Source organism: Odontesthes bonariensis, chromosome 21 (assembly GCF_027942865.1).
Source record: "Odontesthes bonariensis isolate fOdoBon6 chromosome 21, fOdoBon6.hap1, whole genome shotgun sequence".
NCBI lineage: Eukaryota > Metazoa > Chordata > Actinopteri > Atheriniformes > Atherinopsidae > Odontesthes > Odontesthes bonariensis.
Window position 1 is genome coordinate 6,680,330 of NC_134526.1, and position 18,568 is coordinate 6,698,897.

The window sequence follows — 18,568 nt, forward strand, 5'->3', positions numbered from 1 at the left end:
TCCCAGAAAAGTGTACCGCACGCTCAAAATCTGCGAGCATCAATCCACAGTACAGATGATTTACTTTTAGCCGGGATGGTGATTAAATGTCTTTAATCTTTAATTTACCAAGACTTTAACATCACACAAGGAATAACTGGAAAGCATCCAGTCATCTGAATTTAAAAAACCTTATCAGTTCAAGCAGGACGAGGGGTAAAATATTTAGAATAGTTGCAACAAAGGCTTCCAGCTCCGTTCTTCACCAGTCGCTCAGGTTTCTGTATTCCTGCGCTTTACAGCTACAATACCTTTCTTCCTGTCTCTGCTGGCTGGTCAGCTGCTTCCTCCTCTCGTGCCAGTTGTCCGGCCAGACAAAGAGGGCTCCTCTGTCTCACAGGGAGGGGGAATTTACAGCTCTGGCTGGAATTCACACAGGGCTGGGGTCACCGCTCTCCCCCCCCTTAAACCTTCTCACAAACCCCTTCAAAGGAGCGCCACGGGAGCCTCCGTGTCAGCAGGCGGCCAGAAACACTCGCTCACATATCTTCATCTCCATCCAAACCTCTCCTTCAGGTGACTCTGACGTCCACGTCTCAATCAATCCTGTACTGTGGGCTTTCATGCTTAGAAATAAGAAGCCGAACATGAGTTCACGAGCTCTCTGGCTTCTGAGTCTGAACTACAGCTTTCACCGGACACATTTCACATTATGATGCTCAGACAATATCAATCAGCATCTTATTTAATCTGAGATGAGGACAGAAACAAGGTAACTCTTCATATTAGAAGCTGATATCATTGTGTCCCTTTTTCTGCTCTCGGTTGTAATAGAATCTTAATTGAATCCAAGGACATCAGTTGTGTGGCCTGCCCAACAGACAGCAGAGTGTTACAGACTCTGCAGTCTGCAGCAGCTACTCTCCTCAGACTGCGAGTCTCTGTGCGTAGAGGGGACGACAGACACATTTAATGAAGGACGGACTCAATAACTCGAGGCAAGTGGAGTGAAATAGAGGAGATCCGAAAGAATGAGGGAGCAGAAGCCCTGGAGGAGGGTTAAGTTGGAATAAATGGAGCTGCCACAATTAAAAGTAGCAAACTGGGCTCTGTGTAGTGGCCTAGAATAGAATGAGGAACGCCCACCCACGGTTTCTCCCATCCAAGCCTTGTCTCTAAGGCCCGGGCAGCTTAGCAGCAGCCTCTCCCCTCTCCCCCCCCGGGCTGGACCACTTGTCCGAGCCAGGCCACCAGAGGGAGGCGGGGGTCTGATTTGGAGGTGAGTGCGGTGGAGCGGGTAAATGGAATGATGGTTGTTTACGGGCTCGTCCCACGAGTCGCCATGCTGCATGTGTGATTATGTAACGACCGAGGGGGGGAGGCTGCTTCCTGCTCATCCCCAGCCGGCCCTCCAGGGAAAGAGATCAGGGCGTGTCGTCTCACATCAACCTCAGATCGGGAGCTTTCTTAGTCATCGTGGAGACGTACCCAAACCCCCGAGGCTATGTGCCGGAGAGTGAGCCTGACCCAGAGACGCAGCACCAGGAGCACGGGGAAAAAAGAAGGGCAGTTTTGACTTAGGGGAGGACAAAAAAAACACATATTTTGGATAGATTTGAGAATATGGTCCTCCACCTACTCAGACACACCAAGTAAACACATTTCTCTTCTCCTCTGCCTCTTCCACATTCAGCTGACCAGCAGCCATCAATAAAAGAAGGCTCGCCTGACAGGCTAATTGATGTGTAGCGTGGGCCTGTATCTGCATGCAATTTAGGAGATGTGGACAAACCCCCGAACGCTGACGTGAGATCATTCCTGCCAGGGCCCAGGCTGCTTTATCCCTCCGCCTGCTGAAATAGAAACCATAAGGGCTGCAGAAAAAGAGAGTTAGATCCCGGTCAGAGAGGATATAAAATGTCCAGCTGGGACATCCCTCACGCTCCTCGACCCCCCCAGAGAAAGAAAGCTCAGAGAGCCCCAGCGTTTGCATCGTGGCCCCTTCTTTTTCTCAGAGACAATATGCCCTTCGCTCCCACTTTAAGACCAGGATACTCCTGCTAAGTCTCCCCCGGCTCTCACTCTGCCACGGTGGCTTTCCAGGCGATCTGGGATTCACAGATACTGCTTTGGCTGCACTGTATGTGCAACCTGGAGGGGGCTTTAGGACACACATGGTAATTATCTGCATCAAATGGAAGATCACCGAGGGTAAGACCTCGGACTATGGAAGAGTGTCCTCCTGCAGGGCTCTGAGCAGAGCTCAAAGAGCTCAGGAGTCTCTGAGAGCAGATTTGGAGGCCGTGAGGAGAGAGTGAGCAGACATGTTGAGATGAAGGCGAGGTTGGCAGCTGCAGCTCTTGGCGTGGGAAGACTCCTGTAAGCTCCTTTTTCCCCTATGACTCCAGACTGTTTCCCCATACGCAGGCTTTTGAAGTGGCTCTCGGATACCTCTCAGGGTAATAGTAGCCACATGGGCCCCCAGCTTTGAGCCACCACAGCAGATTTTTGTCTTTTCCTTTTCTTTTGGTTCACTTTTACACCCACTTCATGCGACTACACATGGAGACTACCATAGATTCCGGACTATAAGCCGCTAATTTTTTCGCAGGCTTTAAGCACCGCGGCTTATAATACGGTGCGGCTAATATATGCTTTTTCTCTTTTGTTTTCATGCCGCCAAAAACATTTTGCCCCGTAACATTAGACCAAATACAATTAAGGAATAGTTCACAGTGGTCCAATGAAATTGTACGATAAATCAAACACATTTACAATACTAAATTATTGTAAATCTGTCATTTGTACTCACTCTCAACATGGAAAACAAAAACGAAGAAATGCGTATGATGCAGCTTTTAAATTGAAGGCGATCGATGACTTTTCCTGGTAGGCTACTGTCTTTTTTTTTCTTTTCTTTACCAGCCGTGTTACAGGCGCTGTTTGAAAAAAAAAAAAAAAGTATTTACTTTGAGTATTTGTTTCTGTTACCATATGCATTTAATTAAAAGTTTAAAAATCCTCACGTGTAACATCTTTCTGTGTAAATATCTCATATTACTATGTGGCCACCTGCGGCTTATAATCCGGTGCGGCCTATACAAGTACAAAATGGATTTTCTTTTTAAAATGAGAGGGTGCGGCTTAGGCCTATATTCAGATGCGCTCCGTAGTCCGGAATTTACGGCATATATATATATAGAATATAACGTAATGTAGCATCTTGGCAACAGTGTGAATTTCCTGTTCTGTTGATGAGTAAGCTTCCCCTGACTGTGTGTCTATTGGTTCGCATGGACAGTATTTATCTGCAGCCAATGCAGCTAAAAATACGTGTCATCACTTTTCCGAGAACCTGTGAATTATTTTCTGTTCAGTGTGTGTGGAAAGAATCCAGGCATTTCTCAATGAATTGTGTCTTCGGTCATTGTTTGTCTGGTTTCTCTCATGATTGTCGTGAGTCACACTCTTTATGGGCAGGCAATGCTGGTCACTTCTGATACACCCGTCTTCTTCTGCACAAAACTGTGATGCGTTTCTTCTAAGCAGGTACAGCATGAGACTATCAGTCAATCAGATTTTCTGTTGACTGGTTCTCACTTCTTATGTTTTCTATGAGCTTAAAGATTGTTATTATCATTGCTCTTTTTTATATAAGATACATTCATCTTCTATGCTCTGGATTCTTTTTGTCATTTCTTTCCATTTTACAGTTTTGATTGAAGATTGAAGGGTTTCCACGGCAGAATCAAACCTCTCAAAATCAGTTTTGCACTAACTTACTCACACTTTCACTCAGAGGCAGGCCTAAACCAAAACTTATCCTCACATTATGGAAATTCCCTTTGCCTGGGATGCTCTTTCCACACCAAATAATTTCACTGACACTCTAACCAGTTCACCTATTTAGTGCAAAATTGTGCAAAACATTATTTTCGACACCAATTCTAAATGAGCCCAAATGTTCCTGAAAAAACCAACCAGGCTGCTCAGTTTCATCTTTAAGATGTTGTTTGTGCGCAATGTTCATTTCAATAACAGAATTAAGTAATGTTCAAATCATAAATGGAGTTTGGAAGTAAATAAAACCAGAATGATTGATGATTCTGCACAGCATCCTTTTGATAATAGGGTTATAGATGTCATAAATAATCTGAGTCAGTGTGAAAGATTGTTATAAGGGCGCCTGTATCATGATGTAACACCAGCATGGGCATTTCTGCCAGTATAAAGAGCCATTTTAATAAAGTGCAATCACAAAGTGGCTCTACTTCACTTAATCTTAACGCCACGCCCTCATGTGAAACATACTTCTCCATCTGCTTATTCAGGTTTTAATAACTAGCCTTTGTATACATTTTCATGGGATGCTTAAGCTCTGTTTCTTTAATCCCTTCAGTAAAAGCCTCTCCTCGGCCCGGTTTGCTCGTGGCATCAGTTTCAAACAGCACAAGATTGTTTTTGGCGCAGCCAGAGGGAGCCCGCACGCACGCGGCGGGTTTGCAGGGCGGAGCGCACAGATTTATCCAACGCGCCTTCATCCCAGTATGAAGTTCTCCACTATAAGTAGCCCACATCTTCCGGTAAATAAGTCATAAAAGCCTAATATGAGCACAACAGGTGAGTAAACTAATTCAACGTGTTGATAAAGTGAGATATTCTTCCTATTTTCACGGACTAAAGTGTAAATAAGGGGCGTGTTGGAGTTGAAAAACCTTCGTCTTTTTGGTTCTCAGAGGGATTAAAAATAGCCTCCAAGAAAACGCCTTCGCCCCTCATGTTTACCCACGCTTTCTGGAAATGTTTTCCAGCTTTTATTTGTGTGAGATGGAAACACATTCCTCTCCGTGACTTTACTCTGAAGGCGGACTGTGCCCGCTTCCTGCGCGGCCGCGTGTTTTCACGCTGCTGCAGTCATTTTCCAAACGGGGATTTAGAAGTGAAGAAGAAGAAGAAGCAGAAGAGGAGGAGGAGGAGGCGGGGGGCAGCGCACTGGACGTCCCGAAACAACGGGAACAGAGTTGGGAGTGTTTTTTTTTTTTCTTTTAGGAGGAAGGAAGTTGGAAATGTGTTGAACGTATAAGTTTGTTTGCCCGGAGCATTGTTACCCCCAGAGCTGCCCGCCTGCCCGCAGTTGCCGCTTGCGCTGCAACAAACCTGCGTCCCCTTGTTGCAGCCCTACAGTTTCTGCCGTCCAATGAATGGAGTTGCTTTTTGCCTTGTTGGAATACCACCCTACTCTGAGAACCATGTAAGTACCACACGGAGCCGCACGCAAGCTGCCTGTGGGCTGTTTTTCTCGCTGTGTTGATACGTGGATTTGCTGCGCTCGGAAAGAGCGCCGTGGGGCTGGTCAGAGAGCGTGATTTCCTAAGAGGCTTAACTAACTCCAGTTGACACACAGCCACTGTGCACACACACTCATCGACATACTGTACGGAAACCAGGTGTTTGAACAACGTTTTTTAGCTGTTTTTTTTCTGTTCATTGTTGTGCGCGGCCGAACTAATCCAGAGACCAGAGCCGGAGTCTCGCGTTTCTCGCCCGGGTTGGGTCGGTCTTTTGTCCCGCGCCTCGCTGCTGTAGGAGGGAGACGGGACGTCCCAAACAGAGGATGGTGCTCCACCTCTCGCGTTTAGTCTTAAACGTATCACATAGATTGGGGCTGTTTGTGAACATCAGCTGGAATTTGGTTTTTTTTTTTAGGACAGCCTTAGAAGCCGCCGCACGCGAAAGTGGAGCGGTAAATGGGAAGATTGGGAAGGTATGACCTGCAGTCAATGAACATCACAAGACTATTTACACTTTTTTGTTTGCGCCTCCGTGGCTGCATCATACGACAGAAGTTTGGTGCCTTTATGATGTGAGGAAAGTCCGCCCTTCCTCTGCTCTCTCACCCACAGAAACTCGGCATGTGTGGCGCGTTTCACTAAATACATTATGGTGCGACTCCAGGAATTTTTATAGAAGTATATTTAAGTGTCACGGTAAAGTCATGACGTAAGGCGTGTCGGTCTGGGCTTTGATGTGCTTGCTGGAGGAGGAATATGGTGTCTGGTGCTGCTCAGACCCAACCTCTGACGCGCTTTATCTCCGCGGTGATGTAAATGTGTGAGGCAGATGAAAGGATGGCTGATGTTTCCTTTCATCCTCTGCTGTGTGAGTCCTCTCTGCTGTGTATGTGTGAGAGTCTGACAGGGTTACAAGGTTGTGTTTACCTCTGTCTGTGCGCTCAGTCTTGCTGTGATTAGGGGATCCGTCTGTTTTGGGTCTCCTTTTTCAAACACTCTCTCTCTCTTCTCTCTATCTGTTCTCACTGAGTCGATCCCCCTCCAGCAAAGAATAACATTTCCTGCTCTGTGGTCACGCTTTAATTGGGCCTCTGTGGTTGCTTGTTTCTGTGATAGAGCTGTGAATGTCCCATCAAACACATCTGATTCACTTTCATCTGCTCAGTGTGGCCGCTTATGTAGAGTTCATGTGCTTTGTAGGAAACAGCTGGAAAACTGTCATTTTAATCGTCATAAAACTCCTCTCAAAGTGTCTGATATCCTTCAGTTTTACTCCCTCTTAGCTGCTAGCATGTGTCTTATATCTGTTTTTATCTATTTCATACCTGATCTCTGACTCAAGACAAGTCATTTCTCTGCTTCTTATCTCTCTATTCTTTCACCAGACAGATAGATTTACTGCTCTAATGTCGGTGCTATCTGACAGTAAAGCGAGTAAGCTGAATATACATCAACGGCTGTCCTTTTTCTGCTGTTCTACGTCCTAAATCATGGCAAGAATGTGATAGAAACCAATTAGACGGATTGATACGAACGAAGTAAGAAGCAGAATTGTAAATGTAAATGTATTTTATTTATACAGCCCTTTACAAACAATCCTTACGGTGTACCAAAGTGCTTTACAGCTGGTAATGAATAAAGAGAAGAAGTAAAAACAATAAAAGAACACTAAATAAGCAGGTTTTTAGCCTAGATTTGAAGAAAAAGAATCGAATTAGATGTTTAATTTGTCGAAGTGAGTCAGGCTTTGGGTGTTGGTTCTGCGTCCGAACCTGCAGAGGAGAAGAGGAAGGTGTCTGTCTGATGAGGGCAGTTGTGATGACGTCCAGTGGGACCGGTGGAGCGTTGTTAGCGGGGCTGCTCTAATGTAGCAGTGCAGGGTTGGTGTGTCAGATCAATAGAGGCAGAGATGCAATCAGCCTCGTGATGCTCCGGTATTGATGACGAGAAACTTGAGAGCGCTTTTATGAAAATCCCGTGCCGAGGTGGTCGATGTTAAACCGCAGCGTTTTGTCCACGTGTTTCACTTAACTTTTCTCCGATACTTTAAGCTAATGCAATATCATCCCGCAGCCTCTTTCGTCTAATGGCTTCCCAGAGATTTCCGGATAGGTGTCGAAACCCAGACTTACGGCAGCGGCTCCTGATCCACCTGATGACGGGACAGCCACCTCAGAGGGGCTGCAGACTCTAAAACCACGGAGCAGTCAGCAGATCCAGGATCAGTTCCTGGTCAAGGCAAACTTAACTGAAAGCAGCTGTGAGATGCTGCAGAGGAAAGCACTTTGGTGATCACTAGCAGATGCCTTCACCTCAGAGTAGGCACATACTGTACTGCAGCACAGCAGGTACTGCGAGTGTTTACAGTGCGAGATTCAAGGAACTGTCACTGTTTTTCATTTCCTTCCATTCAAGTGAAGGCCAATTGTATCCCGCTGTTATTATGTAAAAATATTCAAACACCAGCGGACGGTGTTCGTAAACGTAGCTCTAGAGATGGTGAGTGCAGCTTCATATATAAAACATTAAAAAGCAGGAAGATGAGAGGAACACTGAGCTCAGTTTTTAGAGTTCTCTCTTGACTAAAAGCTCCACTAACTCCGGATTGTTGAGCATGGCAGTCACAACATTTCTGCCGGCCTCCATGACCCCACCCTCATCCCCCGACATCTTTTCCGTGGACCAGCATAGAGCTGCTGTCAGCATAGCAGCATAGTTTTGGGGCTGGAGCCAGCACGTTGGCGGTGGAAAGAGAAAAGAACTGGTTCTAAGTTGGGATCTGGCTCCAAACCAGCACTGGAAAGTTTCTGCCACACAGCTATCAGGACACTTCACTCTGTCAGCCCTAAAACATCCGTAAAATCTCTCTATTATCTCAGATGTGCAATAATTAAAGAAATTACCTACCTGCACATACCTACCGCCTTGATAGTTGTTAGATTTGTACCTAGTTTTATCTTTCCATCCAGTAGATTGAATGTGGGGATCCACTGTTCTTTCACTTGTTTAGACACAATAAAGGTATTCATTCATTCATTTTATTAAGTAAGTATAGGTTGCTGTTATTTAAAACCAGCTGAGCAGTCATGATCGTAATGTTTTCTCTGTTCACAACACACCTTACTCATTCCAGCTCTTTTCTTCTTGTGGAGAGTGTAAAAACCTTTTGGAAATGCCTCTCAGGGTTTTGCTGTGGTGATACTTCCTGGTTCCCGTGTGTGGAGAAACTGCCTGATTCCTGCCTGCAGTGAAACTCAGAGCGGCCCTAGAGAAGAAAAAAAACCTAAAGCCATGTCTCGCCTTATTGTTATTTGTTTATTCAGTCTAATTGGAGTAAAAAAATGCTCAAAAACCCCTGCTTCTTTGTTATTGTGTCGTGTTAAAATGGCGGTTGCATTCCTATGTTAACAAACATACTTGCAAAAACAATAGGTGACGGTTATAGAGGCTATGTCCAATCATCATGTGGTGATAAGTCAACCATTTGATGAAAGACTGCCAGTAGGAATCCCCTCTTTAGTGGTGTCAAAAGCCCAAAAAAGTTGGAAACCACCCATGAGTTCTCATGCTATGAATTGTGTAAATTGTGTTTACTTTGCGGCCTTATAAAGTGCGTCACCATGGCAAAATGATACACATCTCGTGTCAGTAAACTGTAAAAAATTGTTCTTGGCTTGAGCCAAAAGCTTCCTCCCCCTCAGAAGTGCAATGCATTGTGGGACAGAACCATGAACTAATGCAGAGGAGCTTCACCCAAACATGACTGGTATGTGGATGCGTTCGCGGTGCCGTGGGCAGAGTGGGACAGTAAAGTGTTTGTTACGGAGTGTCGGGCCTCAGTCCGTAAACACCATGAAAACATCTCTCGCACCATCACTCCGTCACCCCCCCAAACGCATTCCTCCCCTCCGGAGACGACAGCTGCGATCGACCTCGCATCCGCGATCATTAACCTGGAGAGAGTGTGTGTGTTGACGCTCTTAAATCACACACGCAGGTGTTCAGAAATGCTGGCGCTCCGGCACATTGACATCACACCTGAAGGGTCAGAGGTGCACGCGCAGCTCATAACCTCGCTGCAGGTGCGTGGACGCGCACTCACACACGCCTCTGAGTGGAAACCGGCTCGCTTTCGGGCCATCCCCCCCTTCATGTTTACACGAGGAAGTCCTTGATGCTGTACAAACACGGTGCAGCCGGTTAATAGGTGGCCGAAGGACATCAGTCACCATTGACCTTGTTTACTGTGGGAAGAGGGGAGCGGCCGCTGTGGAGCGGCTCTGCAGAGCAGCCGTGTTTCTGCTGCAAATGGATCTTTATTGATCTCCATTTAGCCGCACTGTGTGCATCGAGTCCATTTTGTTTTCACATATTAGATTCTGCACAAATATCTGCAGATTTATTGCTTAATATTCCACCGTCTCCCCCCCCTCTCTCGTGTCCCAGCTGGCGATTTTGATGTGGCGCCTGCCAGTCAGGCGCTGGGAGGTTTGGTGTTAAACAAAGCTTCTCTCAGAAACCGATGAGAGCTAATTAGATTCAGCCTGTTGAGGGTCTGGCATGTGTCACTGCCTCTTTGTGTTTTTCCCCTGAAGAGACGCTGTGTTTGTGCGTGTGTGTGTGTGTCGGAGTGTTATTTTTGCTGAGGAAAACATGAGACCCTTTTACAGTACGTGATGCCCTGCATACAGACGGAATGGAGAGCGAGTCGGGTCTTGTTCGGAAATGCAGACTCGACTCCGGCTTTATCTGTTTGGGCGATCGGCCTGAAGGCAGCCAGGCACAGCTGGAATCAGGGTCAAGGTTCAGGGGTTAGAACCCCCCCTTCTGCGGTCCTCCTTGTCCCACACTTGGCCTCCAGTAAAAAAGGCTAAAGAGGCAGGAGGGGACTCCTGTCACTGTGGGCGGCGGGGGCCACAGGGGTTAAACAGGGGCCGCCATTTGACTCATTTGCACTCAGATGATCTGATCCTGCATCTTGTTTTGTCTCCCTAATGTTCCCTTATGGATCCCTCCCCAAATCAATGTGAATATGTGCACACTTTTGTATGTTCTCGCCTTGAGCAATTAGCAGCGAGTGCGAGCTTGCAAATGCTCCTCGCTTGTTCCCATCAGCTGTGCAGATTTGGTTCACGAACAGATGGGATCGCTCTGGAATGCAAGAGCAGCAGAGAAGGAGCAGAGAAAAGATAACAAAATAAAAAGAGAGAAATCTGATGAGTCACGAGGGGAGAATGATGCCACAGAGAAGCAATAAAAAGTGAAGACAAGCAAGGGGAATGCAGGATCTCCCTTCAAAACCAACATCACAGCAGCCAAATTTTACTCCGCATCTGTGAAGTCGTGCTTTATCTGGCTGTTGGACAAGTGGCCAAAGATGGTCGGCTTCATTATCACATAAAGAGAAAAGGCTGAGGGACCGCATAGGGAGGCAGAAATGCTAAAAAGTTGCACATTGAAATGATGTTTCGGGATTTAGTTCAGTGCTTTCACAATGTATGAACCTCTGAAACACAGAATAAAAAGGAATGGTCATAATCACAGGTGTAAAAGGCTGGGGAGTCCCACTGGTGCTTGGAACACGATCAGTTCAATCAATCCGAGGTCGTATACCGTTGCATATTTGCATGATTTGGTGCGGCTCGACACTCCTCGCTCCTCTCTTCTTCACTTCTGACGGGCACGATCGCCTGCTTTTCATCGTATCCATGTCTGAGGCTGTGGTGACCCCCCCCCCCCCCCATCTCATTTCCTAATTTTTCACACACTCGACACCTCTCCTCGTGTCTCGGTCCCTCCCTCGAGAGATGCGAGCCGAGGAGTCGACTGGAGACACGAGGGGAGAGGGGGCGAGGTGACAGGCGTTAAATTAAATGGGAGCTGTTATTTTAAACTGACGCCAATTAAATCACTGCTGACTACAAAACTACATTATAAAACCATTGTTTTGTCGCAGCTTACTGTTGTATCTGCTCATTACTGTCACATGAGCATTAAATCTGTTCATGACAAGCTATGTAATTACTTTAATTTACAAAGTGTTATGAATGAGTCCCCTGACTTTGCCAAGGACACAGCACTTTATCTTCTCTTATTGCTCCTCCTATAAGCATCCTCTCTTGTCCGGGTGCAGTTTAGGAAACTTATGAAGGGAGACATAAATTAAAAAATTTGGCTGGGAGGAATTTTCAGATCAGAAATCAGACAGATAACAGTTTCTGTGGACTGTTTTTTTAAGCAGTGAAATAAAGATCTATGCCCTCGATTATTAAAAGGGCTCATTGATTCCTAATTCATGCACGTGTTAAGCGATCTGCAAACTTTCAAATCACTTCATTGCACACGGAAGTGCGCTGACGTGTGCAGGAAGTCGGCGCTGCTGCAGAGACGTGACGCCGGCAGCAGGTGAGGATATCAGGACAGTTCATGGGAACACTGGCTGAGGCAGCTCTGAAAGTAGAACCGGCGCGATACTACCAACATTGGAAACTCCCCGTTTAAAATAAAAGCTACGTTTGGCCAAGAGACTCTGAGTAATGGAAAAACCATCGTTACAGAAGACTAAAATATCACTTCTTTGTGCTGAGGTAAACATCGCAGCATGCTTGCAAATAGACCCTCTCACAATGTCTATTTACGGCAGGTTGAACTGACGCTTTTCTTGCTTAAAGGCCCAGTTTGTGAAATTCAGGACATGTAGGATTCACTTTGTAGAATCAGAATTACTGTAAACGATGCGAATAAATTACTGTGCCACTGGAAAAAATGTCCCTCCAAAAATAAGTAAGAAAAACAGCAAATACAAGACGTTTTTGCTTGAAATAAGCAAAAAAAAATCTGCCAATGGCTTGTCAAGATTTCTTGAAATAAGATGTGATATTTGGGACTTTTGAGATAAAAGTGATCTTGAAATTAGCTTTAAAACCTCTTCAAATGTAAATAAAAGCTTGTTTCATATGATATGTGACTCAAAACAATTTGTTTTCAAGACTTGTTCATTTAACAAGATATTCCAGATGTATTGTCTTCCAACAAGTCCCTATATCTGGCTGAAATAGTACTTGTTAGGCAGTTGTGTCTTATATTAAGTGTAATGAGATATTTTGACTTGAAATGAGACAAATATACTTGGTAAGACTTTGATTTTTTCCAGTGTGTATGTGCCATTTGCACTGGTTGCAGAAGCTAGTGCATTACTTACTCTTTAGTCTGATTAGAAACCATTAAATTATCTGCTTATTGTAGTTTCTGTAATATTATTATCATCATAAATATCAAACACTCACATTGAGCGCTTATTAAACTCTTATTTTGTCTGTGATACATTGTTGTAGAATATTTGAAGCGGCAGAAGCCGGGGAGTTGTGGCTCGTCAGCAGTGGGATGATGTTTGCTCTCTGTACATAAGTTTCCTATCAGGAGGGATGCTGCGGGTGTGTTTGTTCTGCAGATGGCAGCCAGCCAGCTTCCATCCATCAAAGCTCTGCTGAGAGTTGATGAACTGAGCAGCAGATCACACACAGGGAAGTTTCAGCGGTGACTTACTGACCTCCATACTTTCAGAGCAACCATGAGGATAGTCTGTCTCACTGTTTGTAAGCAGTCGGAGAGGAATGGGGGAGGTTCTTTTGGCATTTCTGCAAAAATCACGGGACAAAGATTATCTGGAGGCTGATGAAGGGCTGAGGATGCTGGGTGGAGATGGAGTCCTGTTGTCTGCTTCATGAGTTTCTCTGATTGGATCTGTGTTGGTGGGTCATTATAATGTCCCTCTCTTTCATTGTGCAGACAGTTATTTATGTTTATTTATGGTTTGAAACATGAAGGAGCTGAAGAGGGTGCAGTTATAGCAGATGTTACATTAAAAATGCTGAAAAATAAAGCCGGTTCGTTTGTAGGATATGAATTACGTACTTCTTCTAAGACTGCTTAGAATGAACTCTGCAGAACGTGCCTCAAGCGCCGGGTTAAAGTGTTACGTCACAGTGCCGATGCCCAATAACCGATGTAAGCAGCCTCTTAGGCTCCGCCCACAAGCTAAAAAACCTGCAGAGCGTAACGTTGAGTGTCTGAAAACAAGAAAAGACCAAAAACAAGACCAAGGCTCGTTCAACCCACCTCAAACTTGACTTTGCATTTATTTAACGGCACATCTGACCAGGTTGAAAAATATTCCACCAACTATTTTTCAACTATTTTAATTCCTCCAAAAGGTTGATTTACAAATCTACACGCTTCACATTTCCACAGTTTTGTCCTCTGGAAACCACATAAAGGACTACCTGAATAAGCCAACCTCTCTTGTTTTTCCTCTTCAGTGTTGAGGTGACAGAGGTTGTCTAATCAGACGGGATAAAGGAGCTTTGGTACACTCCATAATCTAAAATACTCACATGTAAACACACTACAATCCTGTACCTGTTGATTCATGTTCATTTGCATCTTACGGCATCACTTTTTATTGTAAGCATTAAATCTCACTGAACTCTTAACAGATGCTCCGTTACATCTTATACATCTTACACATCTTACACATCTTACACATCTTACACATCTTACACATCTTACACATCTTACACATCTTATACATCTTACACATCTTACACATCTTACACATCTTACACATCTTACACATCTTACACATCTTATACATCTTACACATCTTATACATCTTACACATCTTACACATCTTATACATCTTACAGATCTTATACATCTTATACATCTTATACATCTTATACATCTTATACATCTTACACATCTTACACATCTTACACATCTTACACATCTTATACATCTTACACATCTTATACATCTTACACATCTTACACATCTTATACATCTTACAGATCTTATACATCTTATACATCTTATACATCTTACACATCTTACACATCTTATACATCTTACAGATCTTATACATCTTATACATCTTATACATCTTACACATCTTATACATCTTATACATCTTATACATCTTATACATCTTATACATCTTATACATCTTACACATCTTACACATCTTACACATCTTACACATCTTATACATCTTATACATCTTATACATCTTATACATCTTATACATCTTACACATCTTATACATCTTATACATCTTATACATCTTATACATCTTATACATCTTACACATCTTATACATCTTATACATCTTATACATCTTATACATCTTATACATCTTATACATCTTACAGATCTTATACATCTTATACATCTTACAGATCTTATACATCTTACACATCTTATACATCTTACACATCTTATACATCTTATACATCTTACACATCTTATACATCTTATACATCTTACAGATCTTATACATCTTATACATCTTACAGATCTTATACATCTTATACATCTTATACATCTTATACATCTTATACATCTTACACATCTTATACATCTTATACATCTTACACATCTTACACATCTTACACATCTTATACATCTTACAGATCTTATACATCTTATACATCTTATACATCTTACACATCTTATACATCTTATACATCTTATACATCTTATACATCTTACACATCTTATACATCTTATACATCTTACACATCTTACACATCTTACACATCTTATACATCTTACACATCTTATACATCTTATACATCTTACACATCTTACACATCTTATACATCTTATATATCTTACAGATCTTATACATCTTACACATCTTACACATCTTACACATCTTACACATCTTATACATCTTATACATCTTATACATCTTACAGATCTTATACATCTTATACATCTTATACATCTTACACATCTTATACATCTTATACATCTTATACATCTTACACATCTTATACATCTTATACATCTTACACATCTTACACATCTTACACATCTTACACATCTTACACATCTTATACATCTTACACATCTTATACATCTTATACATCTTATACATCTTACACATCTTATACATCTTACACATCTTATACATCTTATATATCTTACAGATCTTATACATCTTATACATCTTACACATCTTACACATCTTACACATCTTATACATCTTATACATCTTACAGATCTTATACATCTTACACATCTTATACATCTTATATATCTTACAGATCTTATACATCTTACACATCTTACACATCTTACACATCTTATACATCTTATACATCTTATACATCTTATACATCTTACACATCTTACACATCTTATACATCTTACAGATCTTATACATCTTACACATCTTATACATCTTATATATCTTACAGATCTTATACATCTTATACATCTTACACATCTTACACATCTTACACATCTTATACATCTTATACATCTTACACATCTTATACATCTTATACATCTTATACATCTTACAGATCTTATACATCTTATACATCTTACACATCTTACACATCTTACACATCTTATACATCTTATACATCTTACACATCTTACACATCTTACACATCTTACACATCTTACACATCTTACACATCTTATACATCTTATACATCTTACAGATCTTATACATCTTATACATCTTACAGATCTTATACATCTTACACATCTTATACATCTTATACATCTTACACATCTTATACATCTTATACATCTTACAGATCTTATACATCTTATACATCTTACAGATCTTATACATCTTATACATCTTATACATCTTATACATCTTATACATCTTATACATCTTATACATCTTATACATCTTATACATCTTACACATCTTATACATCTTACACATCTTACACATCTTACACATCTTACACATCTTATACATCTTATACATCTTACAGATCTTATACATCTTATACATCTTACACATCTTATACATCTTATACATCTTATACATCTTATACATCTTATACATCTTACACATCTTATACATCTTATACATCTTACACATCTTACACATCTTATACATCTTACACATCTTATACATCTTATACATCTTACACATCTTACACATCTTATACATCTTATATATCTTACAGATCTTATACATCTTATACATCTTACACATCTTACACATCTTACACATCTTATACATCTTATACATCTTATACATCTTACAGATCTTATACATCTTATACATCTTATACATCTTACACATCTTATACATCTTATACATCTTATACATCTTACACATCTTATACATCTTATACATCTTACACATCTTACACATCTTACACATCTTATACATCTTATACATCTTACACATCTTATACATCTTATACATCTTATACATCTTACACATCTTATACATCTTACACATCTTATACATCTTATATATCTTACAGATCTTATACATCTTATACATCTTACACATCTTACACATCTTACACATCTTATACATCTTATACATCTTACAGATCTTATACATCTTACACATCTTATACATCTTATATATCTTACAGATCTTATACATCTTATACATCTTACACATCTTACACATCTTACACATCTTATACATCTTATACATCTTATACATCTTATACATCTTACACATCTTACACATCTTATACATCTTACAGATCTTATACATCTTACACATCTTATACATCTTATATATCTTACAGATCTTATACATCTTATACATCTTACACATCTTACACATCTTACACATCTTATACATCTTATACATCTTACACATCTTATACATCTTATACATCTTATACATCTTACAGATCTTATACATCTTATACATCTTATACATCTTACACATCTTATACATCTTATACATCTTATACATCTTACACATCTTATACATCTTATATATCTTACAGATCTTATACATCTTATACATCTTACACATCTTACACATCTTACACATCTTACACATCTTATACATCTTATACATCTTACAGATCTTATACATCTTATACATCTTACACATCTTACACATCTTACACATCTTACACATCTTACACATCTTACACATCTTACACATCTTACACATCTTATACATCAGTAATTGTTCATGAGACCAGTTGCTGTGGGCTCAATAAACAGCAGTTCTACTGTACTTGGGTTTAAAGTGAACTCTCTCAAATGTCACTTTAACACGATGCACATGCAAATCCAGCAACTCTGCACACACTGTGCTCTGTTCTCTGTCATATCTCTCCCAGCTTCCTCCTGATCTTTGCTCTTATTGTTCTTTTTCCACCGGTGTGTCATCTATCTTGCTGGCGGGGGAATTTTCTTTTTTACGTTGCCCACTTTTCAAGCTTTTTCCTCATTTCAGGATGGCTTTGAGCAGTTGTAGCCTCGGCTTTCATCGCCTCTCCGTTACCTTCTTTGGTTATCTGCCTGCTGGATTCTCTGCTGTTTATTGTTTTCATTTCTCCAGTTTTTGTCTGAACGTGCACCTGGCGCCTGCTTCTCTCTGAGGCAACTGTCACTGTTAAAGCAACAGGTATCCGTGTGTGCCATAAAAGGCTTGTTTCAGTATTATTCTAGTACATCCCCCCCGCTCGCCCCTCCTCAGTTTACAGAGTGAAAACTAACAGTATGTTTCTGTTGCCTCCTCATTTTGCTCTGAGCACGGCCGGCATGTCTCCCATCTGAACAACATACTGAAAACATATGCAAATGTGGCACAAAGAGACCCCATCTTCCCTTGAGGCCACAAGTCTGACCTTCTTTTCTGGGGTGAAACCAGTCCTGAAGCCACAGAGGTCAGTTTATATCTGCAGGGTGAACTCACTTGGTGTACGAGTCTGAGCCACTAATGCAGCGTGACAGAGGCTAAAGACAGAGACGGCATCCTCATCATCAGGCATATGGACAGAGATGGGACCAAGTCACACATGTGTAGGTCTCAAGTAAGTCCCAAGTCTTAGCTTTCAAGTCTGAAGTAAGTCCCAAGTCTTAGCTTTCAAGTCTCAAGTAAGTCTCAAGTCTTAGCTTTCAAGTCTGAAGTAAGTCTCAAGTCTTAGCTTTCAAGTCTCAAGTAAGTCCCAAGTCTTAGCTTTCAAGTCTCAAGTAAGTCCCAAGTCTTAGCTTTCAAGTCTCAAGTAAGTCCCAAGTCTTAGCTTTCAAGTCTGAAGTAAGTCCCAAGTCTTAGCTTTCAAGTCTGAAGTAAGTCTCAAGTCTTAGCTTTCAAGTCTGAAGTAAGTCTCAAGTCTTAGCTTTCAAGTCTCAAGTAAGTCCCAAGTCTTAGCTTTCAAGTCTCAAGTAAGTCTCAAGTCTTAGCTTTCAAGTCTCAAGTAAGTCCCAAGTCTTAGCTTTCAAGTCTGAAGTAAGTCTCAAGTCTTAGCTTTCAAGTCTGAAGTAAGTCCCAAGTCTTA

General features: G+C 41.7%; 1 protein-coding gene across 2 annotated transcripts in view; it reads left to right on the top strand.

Moving 5' to 3' along the window:
- Positions 1 to 18,568, top strand: part of arhgap23a (Rho GTPase activating protein 23a) — an 81,013-nt gene that overhangs the window by 11,903 nt on the left and 50,542 nt on the right. Inside the window, exon 1 of one of the 2 annotated variants that reach the window (XM_075453468.1) lies at positions 4,890 to 5,230. The exons of the other annotated variant lie outside the window; for it this stretch is intronic. Within the exon in view, the coding sequence (XP_075309583.1) occupies positions 5,177 to 5,230 (54 nt within the window). The 5' untranslated portion in view covers positions 4,890 to 5,176. Of the gene's footprint in view, positions 1 to 4,889; positions 5,231 to 18,568 lie in introns of those variants that run through there. 2 annotated transcript variants of the gene reach the window in all.